Below are 18,748 nucleotides of genomic sequence, written 5' to 3'. Positions count from 1 at the left end.
TGTGCGAGCGTGACCCCTGCCGTTCCCCAAACGTAGGAGGATGCTCGCGCCTTTGTTGAGTTAGCGTCTATTCCCTGTAGCCGGTTTCAGCCACTACCTGCTCTGTGGTGCATTTGCATCATTGTCTATTCAGGGGTGTGATCACTGGTTGCTCTAAGTGCAACAGGGTCAGGTCCTTGCACAGCTGTGATCCCAACCACACGTGGCACAAAGCAGGGCTTTTGTAGATGTTTGTTGGATGACCCAAGAGTATCAACGCCCAGAGAAGGAAGCTTAATGCACCATGCGCGTCGGTGGTTCACGGCAACGTCAGAGACCTAGGGAAGCGGCTGGGTCCTGCGCTCCCTTGTTAATTCAAGGAATAGTCTGGGTGAGGGCTGGAGGCTTTCACTCATTGTGTTTTAACTTCATCAAATATGGTTTAATATTTGGAGCACTTGGGAAGCACAGACTCATAACAAGCATGGGGAGAACTCACTCTCGATCCCGCCCCCCACAGCAGTTAGGACTGAGGGCTTGGTCTCCCGCCTTCTGCCCTGTTCTTTGGGCACATTTCTTGGCTCCCTGGTCCAGACCTTTGAGGCGTGCCCCAAACAGTCTGCAAGTGTTGCTTAGTGCCCCTTGTGAAGAAAGAGTTGCACCATGGAAACCATCTAGGAGACGCTGGATCAGACAGAGTTAAACCGTCAGCCCTGCAGAGCCTCTTAGAAGGATGACGTTGTGTTGTGAATCTCTCAGAGGTAGTCTGTGCTGAGCTTCCCAGACGTCCGTAGCGGTGGAGCTCCGTCGTGTACCACAGCGTACAGCTCAGAGCTGTGTATGTGCCAGTTGTCTTTCCTTTTTTCCCCTAACATATCCTGATGTTATAGAAGATGCAATGCTCTGTGGTATTTACATGCCAGCCCGTCACATGGATGGCCCCTGATGGGCTTGCCATCAGGTAGTGTTGTCTTGGTGAATAAGGAACAGATGGGTGGAAACTGTAGTGCTTCTGAGATGTGGTGGCTCCAGTAAGAAGTGGGGGCCCTGGGGGAGTGGGGTGCCCGACTCTGACTTTAGGGCAGAGTTCCTGGGATGGACAGTGAGACCACTCTCATGGCCCAGGGTGGCCGTGCATCCCCCTGAGGTGTCCCCAGTCAGGTGTAGTCAATTCAGCACTCACCTGCCTCGGGAACGCACCCCACCTTCCAGCACAGAGTGGGTCTGCAAGAAAGCGGGGCCGGCTGTGGGCAGGTGTGTCGTGAAGGAGCTCATTTCTACTCCAAATTCTGACCCTTCAAGACTTTCAGGGGTTTAAGTGACGTGTGCTGTGAATCTCTGAAAGATAGTCGTGCCGAGTTTCCCAGACTTTCTTGTTCTCCTGACCACACTCCCGTATACCTCCACAACGTGGCCAGTGTCCCGTACAGGAGAAGCCCTACTTAAACCCGAAAGGTGGAGACCACGGCTCTGGAGGCGTCACCAGCTGTGGGGCTAATAGGAAAGAAAACATTCATGATAAAAAACGCCAGAGGGTCATGGAGGCCACCGGAATTGGAATCCCTTCTCACATCCTGAGGACAGGTCAGGAAAAGAACATATGAAACCTCTCTAGCCCAGACCCACAGCATAACCAGGAAAGAGCAAACATCACAGATTGCAGGGAGTGGTCAGTGGGGGCGTGAACATCTTGGACAAGCAGAGCTGCCTGGACCCCAGAACAGAGGCAGCGTGACGTCAACTCGGGTCCCACCTGTGAGGGCAGACCACCCTCAGAGCAGCAGCAGAGACCCTGCTTCCAGAGGAGAGGGGGGCGCCTTAAAAAAGGCAGGTTTCCTGAAGGCCTGGTGACCAAGGACAGGAAGGGGCAGCTAAGATGAGGGCCCTGTTCGAACAAGGTGCTGTCAGAGAATCAAAGTTGACGGACCTTTAACTAACCAAATCAACGTGAAAAGAAAGGAAAACACACCGAATAAGATGTGCCAAGAGGGAAGAAACTCTTGCAATGAAGGAAGAAATTGAAAGCCATGCTCCCTGGAACAACTCCGTGGAAATAAATTTGAAAAAACCTAGATAAAACTGATAATGAGGCAAAACTGACCCCTGGAGAGACAGAGATTTTAAACACAAATTCCCATAAGACAATTAGAGGAAAAAAAAAAAATAATCCACTGCCAGGTCCAACTGCTTTCTTAGAGAAATTCTTCCAAACCTTCAAATTTCAGATAATTTCAATGTTACTCACACTGCTTAAGATCACAGCAATGGAAGGAAAACTTAGAAATTTTTTTTATGACATGACTATAGCAGTGTTTTCTAAACCTGGTAGAAGTTGCATAAATACAAAACCACAGACAACCAAAACAAAAGTATGAATAAAACAATAGGAAGCATCTAACGATGCATTAAATATAAACGAACATACAGTTGTCAGTTATACAATATGGGGGTTAATCCAGCCATGATTTATAGTTGGCCCTCAACGCCCCCAGATTCTACCAACTTCGGATTGTGTTCTCCTGTAGTGGTGGTTTTTTTTTTTTTTTCTGTTTTTAATATTTTTTAGTTGGAGTATGGCTTCCCCAGTGGCTCAGCAGATAAAGAATCCACTTGCAATGCAGGAGATGCAGGTTTAATTCCTAAGGTGGGAAGATCCCCAGGAGGAGGAAATGGCAATCCACTCCAGTGCTCTTGCCTGGAGAATCCCATGGACAGAGGAGCCTGGCGGGGTACAGTCCACGGGGTCACAAAGAGTTGGACACGACTAAGCACGCACGCATAGTTGGTTTTCATTGTTGTGTTTGTTTTGAGTGTACAACAACCTGATTCAGATTCTTTTCCCATATAGGTTATTACAGAATAATCAGCTCCTGTGCTGACAGTAGGTCCTTGTTGATTATCTACTTTATATATAGTAGTGTGGTCAGTCACTCAGTCCAACTCTTTGTGACCCCATGGACTGCAGCACACCGGGCTTCCTTGTCCTTCACTATGTCCCTGAGTTTGCTCAAACTTATGTCCATTGAGTCGGTGATGACATCCAACCATCTCATCCTCTGTCGTCCCCTTCTCCTCTTACCCTCACTCTTTCCCAGCATCAGGGTTTTTCCCAATGAGTCAGCTCTTTGCATTAGGTGGACAAAGGATTGGAACTTCAGCTTCAGCATCAGTCCTTCCAGTGAACACCCAGGACTGATCTCCTTTGGGATGGACTGGTTGGATCTCCTTGCAGTCCAAGGGACTCTCAGGAGTCTTCTCCAGCACCACAGTTCAAAAGCATCATTTCTTTGGCACTTGGCCTCCTTTATGGTCCAACTCTCGCATCCATACATGACCACTGGAAAACCGTAACTTTGACTGTATGGACCTTTGTCAGCAAAGTAATGTCTCTGCTTTTTAATATGCTGTCTGGATTTGTCATAGCTTTCCTTCCAAGGAGCAAGTGTCTTGATTTTGTGTCTGCAGTCACTGTCTGCATTGATTTTGGGGCCCCAGAAAATAAAACCTGTCAGTGTTTCCATTTTTTCCCCGTCTGTTTGCCATGAAGTGTTGGGACGGGATGCCGTGACCTTAGTTTTTTGAATGTTTGAATGCTGAGTTTTCACTCCCCTCTTTCACCTTTATCAAGAGGCTCTCTAGTTCCTCTTCACTTGCTGTCTTTAGAGTAGTGTCATCTGCATATCTGAGGTTGCTGATATTTCTCCCAGCAATCTTGACTCCAGTTTATGCTTCATCCAGCCTGGCATTTCGCATGATGAACTCTGTATACAAGTTAAATAAGCAGGGTGACAGTATGCAGCCTTAGTACTGAAGTGAAGTGAAGTTGCTCAGTCGTGTCCAACTCTTTGCAACCCTCTGGACTGTAGCCCACCAGGTTTCTCTGTCCATGGGGTTCTCCAGGCAAGAATACCGGAGTGGGTTGCCATTTCCTTCTCCAGAGCATCTTCCCGACCCAGGGATCAAACCCAGGTCTCCTGCATTGCAGGCAGACGCTTTCGTATTAAACCTCCCCTGGTCAAATGACCCTGAGGTTTCTGACCCCTGGACTCTGATGGATGCAAAACGGGCGCTGGTAGAGGTACCAGAAAATAGCCCCACAATGATGATGGGAATCGGGAGCTGGTTGTGGGGAGCCCTGGACTTGAGTGCCTCCCATAGGAAAAGGGGTGCTAGAGGTCCAGGCACGCAGTGGCTGTCACCTCTAATGATTCGATGAAATGCCACTGAATGGGCACCTTTGGAGCCCCAGAAGGGCTGCCCCTTGAGGCTGAAGACAGTAATGATGACGACTCATTATAGGGAAACGCAGCATTTATTGCAGGTGCCAAGCAAGGAGTCCAGGTAGCCAGTGCCTAAAAGGCCTGAACTCCCACAAGGCTTTCAGGAAAAGGTTTATAAAGACAGGGTAAGGGAGGGGGGTTGTGGGGTGTGCAGTCAGCTTGTGGACATTCTTCTGATTGGTTGGGGGTGAGGTCATCGGGATTTAGCATTATCAGCCTTCTGGTTCCAGCCGGTCTGCGGTCTGCGTGCTTGTGGGCAGCAGGCAGTTAAATTCTCCCACCTGCTGGGGGTTTCAGGATCTGCAGAAAGGCTCAAAGAGCATGGCTCAGAAAATCATCTATTGCGAAAAAAAGAAAGAAAATCATCTATTGCCCTTGCCATGTGCTCAGTCGTGTCTGACTCTCTGCCACCCCATGGACTGTAGCCCGCCAGGCTCCTCTGTCCATGGGATCCTCCAGGCAAGAACACTGGAGTGGGTTGCCATTTCCTCCTCCAGGGCATCTTCCCGACCCAGGGATCAAACAAGTGTCTCCTGCATCTCCTGCGCTGCAGGAAGATTCTTCACCTGCTGAGCCATCAGGGAAGCCCCTCTATAGCCTTGGAGGAGGAACTAAAGGTCCTTGGCTTTGTTTAATGGCTAAACTATTATTATTTTGTCTTGCTTGACTGTCTTCCTTTCTTGCTTCAATTTCTCACTTTCTGATTAAATGTATTCTTTGACTAAGGTTTGTCTACAGACAAAAGGCAGGCGGAGGATGTGGGGGGAGAGTCCTGTGCTAGAAAGACCCCATAGGGTCCTTTTTGTGGTTGCTCGGTCACTCGGTGGTGTCTGACTCTTTGTGACGCTCCCCACCCGCCTCATGGACTGCACGGACCCCATAGGGTCCTTCTCGGTCACAATAGTATTCCTTTAGAGCCTGTAGTCTTACTGGCCGTCAAAGCCATAACCAGGGAAAGGTTTTAAAGGAGAAATACCTTGGCATCAGCTTTGGGTCTGAAAGCCATCCTTTACCCCACGGTCTTCCTTCTCACTTTGCTTTTTGAAACCCAACTTGCGGGTCTGGAAATCAAGCTAAGCTCATTACCTTTAACACCCATGAGGAGCTAACATAGTACAACTAGAATGTATGGTGAGCATTTATTCCCTGAAATATTCTTCTATCCACAGAAGAAGTGTTGGTGACCAAAGGCTGCTCTATCTCACAAGCTGGATTCACACACTTAAGTGGACTTTGCATCCAAGTCAGGGAAGTCCTTACTCATCCACGTTTGGGGACCATCCTTCATTCTAGGGAGTACATCTTAGTAAATGGCACCCCAAATGATCCTTTTCTTGTGACCTAGAGTCCAGACCCCAGATCTGGACTAGAAGACCTGAAAACCCACTGCGGTCAGCACCCAGAAGGGGAGCTATTTGTAGGGCAGTGCTGGGCATTTACTACAGTCTGGAGAATATTGGGTGAGTCAATGAGAATATTGGGTCTTCAGGAGAAAAAGAAAAAACAAAAACTATTAATTACAGTACATTACAGGGGAAAATGCTTCTCCGGTGGCTCAGTGGTAAATCTACAATGCCAATGCGGGAGACACAGGTTCGATCCCTGGGTGGGGAAGATTCCCCTGGAGAAGGAAATGGCAACCCACTCCAGTGTTCTTGCCTGGAGAATTCCATGGACAGAGGAGCCTGGTGGGCTTCAGTCCATGGGGTTGCAAAGAGTTGGACAGGACTGCGCCCGCACACACAGGGAAAAGTACAAAATGAGGTCCTTAGGTGAGTTCCATTTGGTTATTTCTCCTACAAGTTACAACTGGGGAAAAAATGAATTCAAGTGAACGCCAAGTTCTATGAAGCAATTAAGAGGAGCAATTTTTCCTTAAAAGAGAACAGACACATCAATTAGTAATTTTTGACTTAATGCCGACTGTCTATGGTCCTGTAATTGGCATTTACAACAGAGAGGATTTTGTGCACTTCATTCTCAGGACCGTGTGTGAATCTACAGGCCAGGCCCTTCTCGGAGGCAGGCAGTGTAGAAATACGGAAGGGATGCAGAGAACACAACTGATCATCTCTACCTGGGAAGTCACAGTGTAGCCTGCTAGGCGTTCCAATTTTAGTATATGTGCTGCCCAAGCAAGCACTGCTGCGTGTTTATATCGAGCTTTAATGGCGAGCCAAGCTTATTCTTCATCAGCTCCTGCTGAATGAGCATTGAAAGCTCTTTGAAATGCAGGGACTGATTGGGGCCTGAGCTGTCTCTACCTCCCCAGCTCAGTGGGTAAACCTTTAAGATGAATTTCCGCACCCTCACGTCCCCCCATCATGCTCCATTATCCAGTTTGCAGTCTCACAGTCGCTGGCTTGAACGATTACCAAAAAATGTTGTTGATTTCAAAGAAATGTTACTGCTGATGCCTGAAGCCTTTGCTAGAGCCCCCAGGGTTTTCTGGCCAGAGGCTGACTGCAGCCCTTCCTGACAATGACCCTGCCGGATCTCGTGATGGGCTAGGATTCCGCTCCTGCAGGTGTTAGGGTGTTGGACTGTGCTTCCCTAAGTATGTTTCCTGGGAGTTATTTGTTCAAGTTGCAAGAGGAATAGTCTGCAATAAGTCCCTTTTGCAAGAACTGGCATTGCATCTTCTTCTAGGGTGTTTCCCACGCATTAAAGATGCTGCCTTTGCCACCTGGCCATCTTCAGATAAGATTTCAGGCTCTGCTGGCCTTTGTGCAAACAGGTAAGACCCCGGTGAGTTAATAAGTTTATTCGGCTCTTACATTACAGCAGTTGCTTTGCAAATTCTGGTGGTTTCAACAGAGCATTTGTATTATTTTAACATGCGTTTCATAGCATAATAGTGGGGCAATACAGGCTTGGTTGGATCTTAGGCTATTTTGACTTTTGAAACATAAGGAAAAATCAAAGCTGTGTTGTTTTTGTCTTTGTTAATGCTGTTACTGTTTCAACTCTCCTGAGATTTTGAAAGGCTGTTATCACTGCGACCAAGTTTAAACTGAAGAGCCTCTATTTTTAGATCTTCTTGTTGTTCTTTAGTGGCTAGGGTGTGTCCAACTCTTTTGCGACCCCATGGACTGTAGCCCACCAGGCTCCTCTGTCCGTGGGATTTCCCAGGCAAGAGTACTGGAGTGCCTTGCAGGCGGATTCTTCACCTCCTCAGCCACCGAGGAAGCCTAGAGTGTTTTTTTTTACCCCCTCTCCCAGACCCTGAAATTTACAGTGTGTGGAGTGGGAGGAGAATTAAACATTAGCCCACTAAATTTGCATAGGAATCAATATTTGTGTTGATTTCATCATTTGATAGGTGTTGAAACAGATTCTGGAGTAGGCCGTGACTTGCCTGGTGGAGGAGGAAGGGGAGGAAGAGGATTGGTGAAGACACGTAACCAGGCAGAAGGACTCAGACACGAGTCAGTCCAAAACATTCAGACTGACGATCGTGCGTAGGAAGGATGGAGCAGAATGCCTGAGAACTGGGCACCCGGGTACCAAGGGCCATGCTTGGTGCAACCTGGACCTCAGGGTGTTGTCCCCTGCCCACGGAGCAGCTGGCAGAGGCGGAGAGGGAGAGCAAGGCGTGACGGGGCTTCCGACCTCCGTCAGAATGATTTCGTCCGATTTCGGATCAGCCAGCAGCAGAAGTGAGAGAGAACAAAGAGGACAAAGCGAGCGACCCCTCCCTGCCCACCGAGTTTGCCGGCGTGCGCGTGGGTGCTCGGCTGTGCCGGCTCTTCTGCAGCTCCAAGGGCTGCAGCCCCACAGCCTCCTCTGTGGCTGGCCTTCCTCTTTTGGAGGAAAAGACCAATATTGGAAGAGCTAGGCTCCTCCTGCCTTGTCCTGCCAACTGAGGGCAGATTCCTCTGTCTCCAGCAAGTAGAAGAGGAGGCAGCAGAGAATGACCGCTCATTCTTCAATTCCAGTCTTTAAAAACCGGAAGGAAGTCATACGGATTCCAGACCACAGCCGGAGCTCAGGGTGTATTGGCTCTGAGACTGCCCAGCCCTGGCGTCACTTTTGGGCCCTATTCAGTTCTGTGTGCCCAGAGCCACACATCCTCCTGTCTGAGTCTGGCAGGCCGCTCTAACAAAGAACCACAGACTGAGGAGCTTAGATGATCAATCGGCTCACACTTGTGGGGGCTAAAAGTCCAAGGTCACTGTGTTGGCAGGACTGGTTCCTCATGAGGGCTGAGAAACCGATCCAGGCCTTGCTCTCAGCTTCTGGGGTTGGCTGGCCCTCTCAGCCTTCCTTGGCTTGCAGCAGCATTATCTTGAGCTCCGTTTTCACCTCCACACACACACCATCCCCCTGGGTACATGTCTGTGTCCACATTTCTCCTGCTTACAAGGGCACTGGTCATGTTGGAGTAGGGATCCACCCCACCCCACTGTGACCTCTTCCTAACTTAGCTCATTACACAGCTGCAGTGGAATGCCATAGGAAACACTCTTTTCAGGGAAGGTCACGTTGTCAGGTTCTGGGGTTAGGATGTCAAGTAATGAATCTTGTGGGGTGGGGGGGACACAATTCAACCAACAACACCTCATCACCTTTGTGGCTTTCAACAAGCCAGTGACTTCCATGTTCCCATGATAAAGGGGACAGATACACATCTGAAAGGGAAGGAAGTACCAGGGACGACATAACCTGTGAGACAGAGGACTCTGAAGGACACCTCTCTTCGTGCAGACTTTTGACGTCAGGACAGCAAGGCGTCAGCCAGCTTCTCTCAGCAGGAAATGGCACTGGCGATACCCGTGCACGACTCACCTGTAGCCCATCATTAGGACCCTGAGGGCAGGAACCTTCACTGGACTCTCTTTTTCCCATGCTTGACTATTGCCCTTGCAGCCTTGGGGCAGGAGCCAAGGCCACCTCTTGCCCTCCTGTTCCGTGGTAGTAAATTTCTCCACGAGCTTCCCATTGTGTGGCTTTCATGCTGAGAAGGGAGGGACTAGTCTCCTACTCAGACAATGTGCAGAGGTCCAGAAACAAGCACCCTGGTGTGCTCAGACCCACTCCACAGCCACTCCGGGTGGTTTGCTGATACGTCATGTACGGGAACCAGTTATGACATGATCGGAGAGGTACGTCCATGGTGGGTGTTTTAAATGTGAACTGTGGAAATTCTATGTCTAAAGCAAACTGTTTATGAATGACATCCTATTTCTCAAAGGCTAATACTCAAGTATAAGAGGGAATACTTGAGTGTGTGCCCAGTTGTTAATTTTTGTATTATTACAAGAAAAACAATGATCATTTACTGTGGTAGATGCTATCATATGGATTTAGCTAATCCTCATGAGAATCCTGTGAGGTAAGTGACATGATATTCATTTTTACAGATGGGGAAACTGAATTTAGACACTGGCAAAGTAGTGGTGCTCCAAAACGTTTTCCCCTGTACATGCTATTAGAGTACGTAGAAATTATGCCTTAATTTTTTCCTAATTTTTATTTTGGAAACTGAATTTCTCACTTGGTTAATTCAGGGAGGATCCAGATAAATTATTGGATAACTTGATTGATTAGACTACTTTTTTGGGGGGGCCCAAATGTTCACCAGCTCAAAGTTAAAAGGAAGCAGTGCCACTTCTGCAGAGGTGTTCACAGGCCGTCACTACCAAATGCCTTCTTGAGAAGCTGAGTGCTGACATTGGCAAATATTGACCACTATGAAGAAACCAACTGACAAGGCTTCACAAGTTAAAGACAAAAATAGATGACACATTGCAGAAGTTGCCTGCAAGGACAGGTATTTTGCAACCAAGAATGTTTTTGAACTCTTTTTTTTCCCCCTGATGGTCTGTCACTGATAAGGATAGAGAAGGATAGTCAGTTTAGAAATCTCACTAGAGGATTAAAGACAGAGAATTTTAAGGGAGTTTGGGAGACTGTTATAAGCTAATAACCACTCAAGAAAAGAATCCAGTAACCTAACAAAAATCTACACTACTTTGGAGGACGATCTGGTGCATCCAAGCACCAGGCACATTCAAGCCACACACCCTGAGAGTTAAAACACAAGACAAAAGATACAGGATCTGAATCTTGTTCCATGAAGAGTTAGAGTTAATGTTCCTTTAAGAGTAGCATTTTTGCATTCAGCCGAGACAGAAATACAGGTGAAAGGGGAAAGAAACTAGATGAAAGGGGACATTCTGCTGAGACCTGAGATGAATTGCCACGTTTTAGACTATGTCACCACATTTTTTGCTAAGATAAATATGATTTAAATAGTGCCAGGACAGCCCCGGTTAGACCACGTAGACTCTAAGGAGGAACTAATGATGCTAAGCCTTGATAGCTGCCCAAGAAGGAGGAGGAAGGTTGTCTTCCCTCCCCACTTTTTCTTAGATGATAAAGAGGTAGCCCTCTTGTTTCTTGGGGCTGTGTTCCCTTGCCAGTCCGCTTGTATCTCTCACAAATGTCCTATGCTAACAGACTCACTCTTTGCCTATCACTTTGCCTCTCGTTGATTTCTTTCTGTGACCAGACTTCTTTCTGTGAACCCGAGCTTCAGTAAGTCCTGACACCAGTTGTGTGGTTTCAGTTTAAATGACAGTGGGTTCGAGTCCCTCCCAAGGATTGTGGCTTCATCATCAAATGTTTATCCAAACAAGTCCATCTTTTACTAGGCCAGGCACAGCACGTTAAGATGAAAGCACTGCTCCTTATTCTTTGAGTTCTGATGGAGGCAGAAAGCATTTCCAATATGAGAAAGGCCTTTAGGGCATTTCTGGGTGTGTGGGGGGTGCCCCTCCTCCCTGTCCTGTCCCTCGCCCACCTTCAGGCTGGCGTTTTCCAGGGATGTAGCAACTACAGGGTCTTATCCAGGCTTCTTTCTGGTGCAATACCCCTTTCCTTTTCCTCCGTCTCCCAAATGTGTGACATACACGTAAGCTGTGAAGCAAAACCAAAGGAATCCTCGTGAACAGACCATTGACTTAAAACAAGGACTGTAACCGTATGTGCACGCCCTTCAGAGATAACCAATACCGTGAATTTCCCCCATCTCCGCTTTTAAAATAGGTTTAAATTTATTTCTATTTAACATTGCTTCATATTTATTTTTATGTTATTTATTTGTTTGGCTGTGCTGAGCCTCTGTTGTTTCTTGAAAACCTTCTCTAGCTGGGGAGAGCAGGGCCTTCTCAGTGCGGGGGCCTCCCTTGTGGCGGAGCACTGGGCGCCGTGCGCAGGGGCTTCTGTAGTTCTGGCTCAGCTGTGCCTTAGTGGCCCCGAGGCATGTGGGGCGGGGGGATCGTCCCCGGACCAAGATCTATTAACGCAGATCCTCTGCGTTGGCAGGAAGAGTCTTAACCACGAGACCACCAGGGAAGGCCCCGTCCCCCACTCTTCAGTCTCACTTGGTCCCTGCAGCCCCAGCCGGTGACTGACCACGTTTGGCAAAGACCGCGGGTGTTTGACTGCGGTGCCCCGCCCCCCGCCGGCGCCGCCGTCCAATCAGCGAGCCGTCCGGGGCCCGAGCCCAAGGCCGCGCAGGCGCTTTGGCGGCCGGGTGGGGGGGTGGCGCGGGCGGATGGCGTCATCGGCGGCGCGAGGTCGGCGGGCAGTGATTGAGGCGCCGGGGAGGCAGCAGCAGAGGCAAGAGCGTCTCAGCGGGCAGCATGAGCGGCTGTGGGCTTTTCTTGTGCTCGGTGGCGGCGCGCTTCTGCCGCGCCCCAGCGGCCTTCACCGTGAGCCGGCGCCCGCTGCTCACCAGTCCGCCGAGCCGAGCTTTCGCCAAGGACCTCTTCCTGGGCAAGATCCAGAAGGTGAGGCGGCGCCGCGGTCTCTCTGCCTTCTGCCCTTTCCGCGGAGGGGCGAGTGGAGCCCGCTCCAGAGCCCCCACACGCTGCCTTAGAAACGCAGCTGAAGGCGGGCGTGCCGGCCCCCGGGCTCCGAGGAGCTCCTGCTTCGGGAGACCCTGGCTGAGGTGGGCGCTGAGTGATCGGCCCCGAAGTGAGAGAGGGAGAGCGAGTGTGTGTGTGTGTGTGTGTGTGTGTGTGTGAGTGAGCGGACCGGCCCCGAAGTGAGAGAGAGTGTGTGTGTGTGTGTGTGTGTGTGTGTGTGCGCGCGCGCGTGTGTGTGTGTAGGTAAGAGGGGGGCTTCCTCTCTGCCTCAGACGCAGCCCCTGCCATGCCTCTCCTCCGTCGGCTTCCACAGCCGCGTCTCGGCGTCCCAGAAGTTCGTTTCCTCGGGAGCGCGGCTCCAAGGACGCTTGGCGTGCCCGCCCGGCCCTTCCACGGGTCGCAGGACCCGGGAGTGGTAGCCCCTTGGTTGCTGAGCACGCACCAGCCTGTTCCAGTCAGAAGACCTCGACCCGACCTCGGCTCTGTGACTTTGAGCCCCAGGTCTTTCAACCTTAATGCGGAGCTGGCGGTGCACTCTGCCTCGCACACCGAGGCAGAGACAGAGAGAGAGAGAGTGTGTGTGTGTGTTGGGAAGCCCCAGTGAGATTGTATATGCGTGGAAATGCTTTATTAAACTGCTGCACGTGGGGCAGATGAAAGAGACTGCAGATTGAGGAGTCAGTACTGGCTGCAAAACCTACTAGTGCTGTGAGCTTGGGCTAACCAGTCCTGTGAAGTTGCTCCAAGCTCTCATACAGGAAATAGTAAAAGCAGTCTTTGTCCCCTCCTACAGGTAGCTGGAAAACCAAAGAAAAATGTGTGTAAAGTGCTTGGAGCTTGGCTGCGATGTTGGCTGATTCTGTGCTACTTTAGGAGTTATTCCTTGGCTTCTCGAGAGCATTCTTTAAGGTTGTCAGGCACTACAGGTGCAGACACCCAGACTGGAATGGTTTGCCCTGCTAAAAAGTGCAAAGCTAGGCCTTTAAAAGTTAGGGAAGCCATTTCCCCCAGAACCTGGGGCTGTGTGGTGCTCCGTCCTGGGAACTGGTGCCTCCCAGCAGCATGGGGAAGAAAGAATACACATGTTTTATGCTTCCCTTTCTCCAAACCTTTAGCACCATCTCCCCCGTCACTCTCACCTGTTGGCCTTGCTTCTTGTTTATTGAGCAAATGCACCCGTTTAGGTAAGAAGTTCCACCTCTACACTTACCTACTTCCCACATGTGGTCTGCATGCTCTGCATCACAGTGGCAGCTAGACCCCCAAGCCTTCTCAGCTACCCAAGGGCATTGATCCCCTCTTGGCTCTTTGACATCTAAACATTGGCTGGCATTTCTGACCAACTCAGTTGGAGTGGGAATTGTCTCGGCTCAGTCTGTGTATAGTCTTCTCATCTCTAACCATTCCTCTGATGATCTAGTTTAGTATCATGCCATCAGTATCCTGAAGGTGCACATTTATTTCTCCAGATGAGATTTCTCCCCTGAGCCCCAGTCTCTGTATATCTACCCTTCCAGTCAAAAGCTGCACTTGGGTATTACTAGGCATCGCCTGTCATCCAAAACTGAGTTCCTGGTCTCTCCACCTGATCCTGCCTTTCCCTCTGGTCGTCTTATTGCAGATGGTGGTGACTCTGCCGTTCCACTTGTTCAGGTTGTAGCCGAAAGGGAGGTCCAGCTGCTCACCTCTCAGAAGTCAGTAAAGAGGCCAGATGGGTGGAAAGGAAAGTTTGCTTTATTTTTGATGCTGGCAGCCAGGGTTGGAGGTGGGAGGTGAGGGGCCTGTCCGAAGGCCGACTGTCTTCCCCCACCCCACCTGCAGGCAAGAGCTTTTATAGACTGAGGGAGGGGGTTACATACAAAAACAGCACAGTCATCTCTGACAGTCATCTTGAAATTGGTCATCAGTGAACTGGCCAGCACCATCTTGGTTGTTTTAAGTACAGTTAGTCTTCCGTTCCTGGAGAAGGCAGTGCACCCCACTCCAGTCCTCTTGCCTGGAGAATCCCAGGGACAGAGGAGCCTGGTGGGCTGCAGTCCATGGGGTCGCTAAGAGTCAGACACGACTGAGCGACTTCACTTTCACTTTTCACTTTCATGCGCTGGAGAAGGAAATGGCCACCCACTCCAGTGTTCTTGCCTGGAGAATCCCAGGGATGGGGGAGCCTGGTGGGCTGCCGTCTATGGGATCACACAGAGTCAGACACGACTGAAGCGACTTAGCAGCAGCAGCAGTCTTCAGTTCCAGGGTCAGTTCCCATTTCCATGAGGCCAGTTCTCGAAATTATAGCAGCTTATGTCATGGCTAGAGTCTGGTCATCATGAAGTTAACTTCTTCCCCCAGGTGGAGGCTTCAACATCTCTAAGACAGCTCACAGGCTATGACTCAGAATATTATCTTTAGCCCTTGAGAAGGAACTAAAGGTCCTTGACTACGCTTAATGACTACTTTATTTTTTGGTCGCCTTTGACTCTATTCCCTTGTTTCTTCATTTTCTCACTGCTCTGATTAAACTCATTCTTTGGCTGAAGACAAAAGGCAGGCTGAGGACATTGTAGGGCAAAGGCCATAGGGTCCTGCTCCATTTCAAGGTCAAATACCTGGGGGTGCCTCTTGTCATAATCCACATCTATTCTGACAGCAGATCCTAGCTTCTCTACCTTCAGGTTCCGTTTCGAATCTGACGGCTTTTAAGCACTTGCACTGGTACTGCCCTGGTTCAGGCCAACACGGCTTCTCAGCATTGTTGGGGTTTGAGCAGCAGCGTGGCAGCAGAGATGCTTAGAACCTCAACCTGGAAGGAGACCTTCATGATCACGCCGTTGTCCCCCTGCCCTCAGAGTGTTCCGAGAGTGCCCGCGGGTCTCCTGTGGGAACCCGTGGGAGGGATCTGGGTGACTCTTCTCCCCATGCACAGCCTCAGCCAGGAGCAGCTTGGCTTTCATCCGTGTTACATGTGTGGTTTCTACATATGTAGAATAATTGGAAAAACCAGTTCCACTGGTTTCAAAAATTTGAAAATTGCAAATGAAATTGAACCGAGCACCCACGAAGCACCCCATTCAGACCCTGAATATTGCCCTCAGAGATTCATTCTCACGTACGCTCGAGACCTCTCTCCTGGTGGGTTCTCCTTTGGCTGGAGTTTAGGCCAAACTGGTCCCACTCTGTTCTCTTTTCTCACTTGGCTGCTGACTGACTCCAGAATCTTCTTCCTCTAATGCAGCCATTGCAGCAGGCCTAGCTGAGCCCATGAGGCTGTGCAGGCCAGTGCAGTGGACTCAGCTTCTGTTTTCAGCTCCAGAGCCGGCTTTGTTCTAAGTGGCTGCGAGTGATGGCAGCCCAGCCTGGTTTCCTTCCGGAGCCCCTGAGGGGCAGGGCCAGAGGTGGCCTGGAGGCAGCGGTTCCTTCTAAGTCAGCTCTCAATTTTGGCTGGAATCCACCCTTCACCTGTACAGGGGCCCAAGAGGAGAAAACAGACGTGAGAGCCTGTGGGCTGGAGGGAGGAGACAGGACTCCTCTCCGTTCACGAATTTTCACCTGCTGAGAGGTGCTGTGAGGAGAGGCCGGCTCCTGGGGGCGGCTTGGGGGCTGGGACATCACTTTTCAGCAGGCGCTGGTCAAATCCTGAAAGTCAGGTCGTGCTGGCAGCTGAAGGGGAGGGCAGTGCCCAAAAGCTAGAGGGGCTGAGGTCTCAGTGGGATGATTTTAGGCGACATAGAGCAGAGGCCTTGTGGGGAATCCAGGCTCGGGTGGAAGCCCCGGCTGCTCCCTGGTCAGTCACTGCATGTTCAGGACACGTCATCTCATTTGAGCCACATAGCGGCCCACTGAGGCGTCACCTGTAACGGGAGAAACTGATGCCGCGCTCCACAGCATCAGAGTCTGGGCTGCATTCAGGCTGGTGAGGCTCCTCAGTGGGGCCTCCTTTGGTGGCCCTGCCTCCTGGCATGCTCAGCCCAGGTAGCAGGGGTCAGGGGTCCTCGGACGGAGGGGCGGGTCCTAGAGCACGCAGCTGCGCAGCAGCCCACCAAGAAGTCAGACCTTGCGACCACAGTATGGTCTTGTCAGCAGCAGCATCTTTAAGCTCACGACATAACTAAGGTGAGCTTTGATGAAGCGCCATCTTGTCCATTATCTTCCCTGGTCCTCACAGAGACCGCCTGCGTTTTCTGGGTGAGAAAGTGGCCCTGGGAACAGGGGAAGGGGTCTGTCTAAGAACGCCCTGCACAGCAGGGACCGTGCTGGAGCTGGAAGCCTTAGCCCAGGCTCCCTGTTTCATAGGAGTCCTCGTCACTTCTTAGTAAGGAAAGCTGATCAGGATCGGGGATAATCTGGGTCAGGGAGGAGGCTGGACCAAGGTGGTGGAGTCTGACGCAGTTCTCGTGTCCTGCGCTCCTGCTGAAGTTTTCTGTCCAGTTCCTTCGGCCTGGAAGGCTCGGCCAGCCGATGCGGACACTGGCGCGTCCATTCCCTTCCCTGTTGACTGAGATGACCGCTGTGGAAGGTTGCCCACAGTTACATCTTTACTGTGTTCATCATTTTCAGAAAGAAGTTTTCCCGTTTCCAGAAGTTAGCCAAGATGAACTTAAGGAAATTAATCAGTTTGTGGGACCTGTAGAAAAATTCTTCACCGAAGAAGGTATGTAGGGTTCTCTTTAGCATTACAGCTTTCCATTTGCAGGGTGACGCTTCGGTATCTATTTTTTTAAACACTTTTTTGTTCGTGTCTTCTTGGTTGCGCCGGCTCTTTGTTGCCGCACGCAGGCTTTTCTCCAGTCCCGGAGACCGGGGACTCCTCCCTGATCGCAGCGTGCAGGCTTCTCACTGCGGCAGCTTCTCTGCGTTGTGGAGCACAGGCCAGGGATCAAACTGTGCATTGCAGGTCAGATTCTTACCCAGCGGAGCACCAGGGAAGCCCTGGAAATGCTTTGATATTTAGTAGTAGAAGCAGTGTTCATTAATCAAAAAAACAGGGCTGTTGGCATATTTTGCTTAAAAGATCATTCCAACTGCTCTTTAATTATAAGCTATCTAGTTCATTGCTTCTGAATGTATCTTTACATTTAACATTTAACATTTCCACACTGTTGCCGACTGACTGTAAAATACAATAAAAATGAGCAATTAGAAAAATGAAATAGAAAGCAGAGCAAAACCTGTAAAATCCCAGCCCATGAGTCACACACTTGACTGCGTGCAGTGGCAGATTGCTGTCAGTGTCTCTGAAGGCTCACCCGCGATTTCTGTAACTTCACTTGTTAGGCAGCAGGGAGGATCGGGGGCCAGACCTCAGGTTGGAGGCGCCTGTGTGGACCGCAGGGCCCCTCCCTCAGGGCCCTCAGCCCTTAGCGGGGGCAGTGTCCTTTGCCTGTGGGAACCCCGGAGGGCTTGAGTGAGGACAGACTGACAGCAATATAATACACTTTTAAAGAGCCTTTTCCCTCATAACTTGTTACAAAATACTGAGTGTAGTCCCCGGGGCTATATTGTAGGTAGGTCGGTGGTTATTTTGTATATAGTAGGTATGTGTTAATCTCAACCTCCTAATTTATCTCTCCTCCCTCCTTTCCCCTCTGGTAACCATAGGATTGTTTTCTGTGTGTGTGAGTCAGCCTGCTTTGTCAACGAGGTCTCTCTCTCTTTGTTTTTAACTGAAACATAGTTGATTTACAGCGTTGTGCCAGTCTGCTATACAGCGGAGTGACTCAGTTACACACATACAGACATGCTTTTAAAATAGTTTTTTCAGTATGATTTACCACAGGATATCATCTGTCTCCCTGTGTTATACATGAGGACCTTGTGGTTTATCCATCCTATGTTTTCAGCTTCCGTCTGCTAACCCCAGCCTCCCACCCTCCCCCTCCCCCAACCCCTCCGCCTCGGCAACCACGCCTGTGTTCTCTGTGTCCACGATTCTGTTTCCCTTTCATAGAGAGGTTCATTTGTGTCCTGTTTTAGAGTCCACCTATACGTGATATCATGGTGTTTGTCTTTCACTTTCTGGCCGACTTAGTATGATAATCTGCAGTTGCATCCATGTTGTTGTAAACGGCATTACTTCATTTTCATGGCTGACTAGTATTCCGTTGTGTGTATGTGACCGCGTCTTCTCTGTCCATTCATCTGTGGGCGGCCATTTATGCTGTTTCCACATCGTGGCTGTTGTGAGCAGTGCTGCCGTGGACATGTGGCGCGTGGATCTTTCTGAATTACAGTTCTGTTGAGGTGTATTCCCAAGTGTGCGCTTGCTAGCTCATATGGTAGTTCTATTTTTAGTTTTCTGAGGACCCTCCCTACCATTTCCCGTAGTGGCTGCACCAATTTGCAGTCCCACCAACAGTGTAGGAGAGTCCTCTTCCTCCACACCCTCTCCAGGATTTATTGTTACTAGACTATTTGATGAGGCTGTTCTGCGCAGTGGTCTTCCCTGATGGCTCAGCGGGTAAAGAGTCTGCCTTCAGTGCAGGAGACACAGGTTCAATCCCTGGGTAGGAAAGATCCCCTGGAGGAGGAAATGGCAACCCAGTCCAGTGTTCTTGCTTGGAAAACCCCATGGACAGAGGAGCCTGGTGAGCTGCAGTCCAAAGAGTTGCAAAGACTCAGACATGA

At 50.1% G+C, this 18,748-nt stretch overlaps 1 protein-coding gene across 2 annotated transcripts in view; it reads left to right on the top strand.

The window, feature by feature from the left end:
• Positions 1-11,807: 11,807 nt before the first annotated feature.
• Positions 11,808-18,748, top strand: part of ACAD9 (acyl-CoA dehydrogenase family member 9) — a 46,499-nt gene continuing 39,558 nt past the window's right edge. Inside the window, exons 1-2 of one of the 2 annotated variants that reach the window (XM_043442729.1) lie at positions 11,812-12,055; positions 16,682-16,775. In XM_043442729.1, the coding sequence (XP_043298664.1) occupies positions 11,909-12,055; positions 16,682-16,775 (241 nt within the window). In that variant the 5' untranslated portion in view covers positions 11,812-11,908. Of the gene's footprint in view, positions 12,056-16,681; positions 16,776-18,748 lie in introns of both variants that reach the window. The other variant, XM_043442730.1, reaches the window with a different exon arrangement.

This window comes from Cervus canadensis, chromosome 22 (assembly GCF_019320065.1).
Source record: "Cervus canadensis isolate Bull #8, Minnesota chromosome 22, ASM1932006v1, whole genome shotgun sequence".
Lineage (NCBI taxonomy): Eukaryota > Metazoa > Chordata > Mammalia > Artiodactyla > Cervidae > Cervus > Cervus canadensis.
Note: the sequence above shows the minus strand (reverse complement) of the source record. Positions and strands in the feature narration are given on the sequence as shown.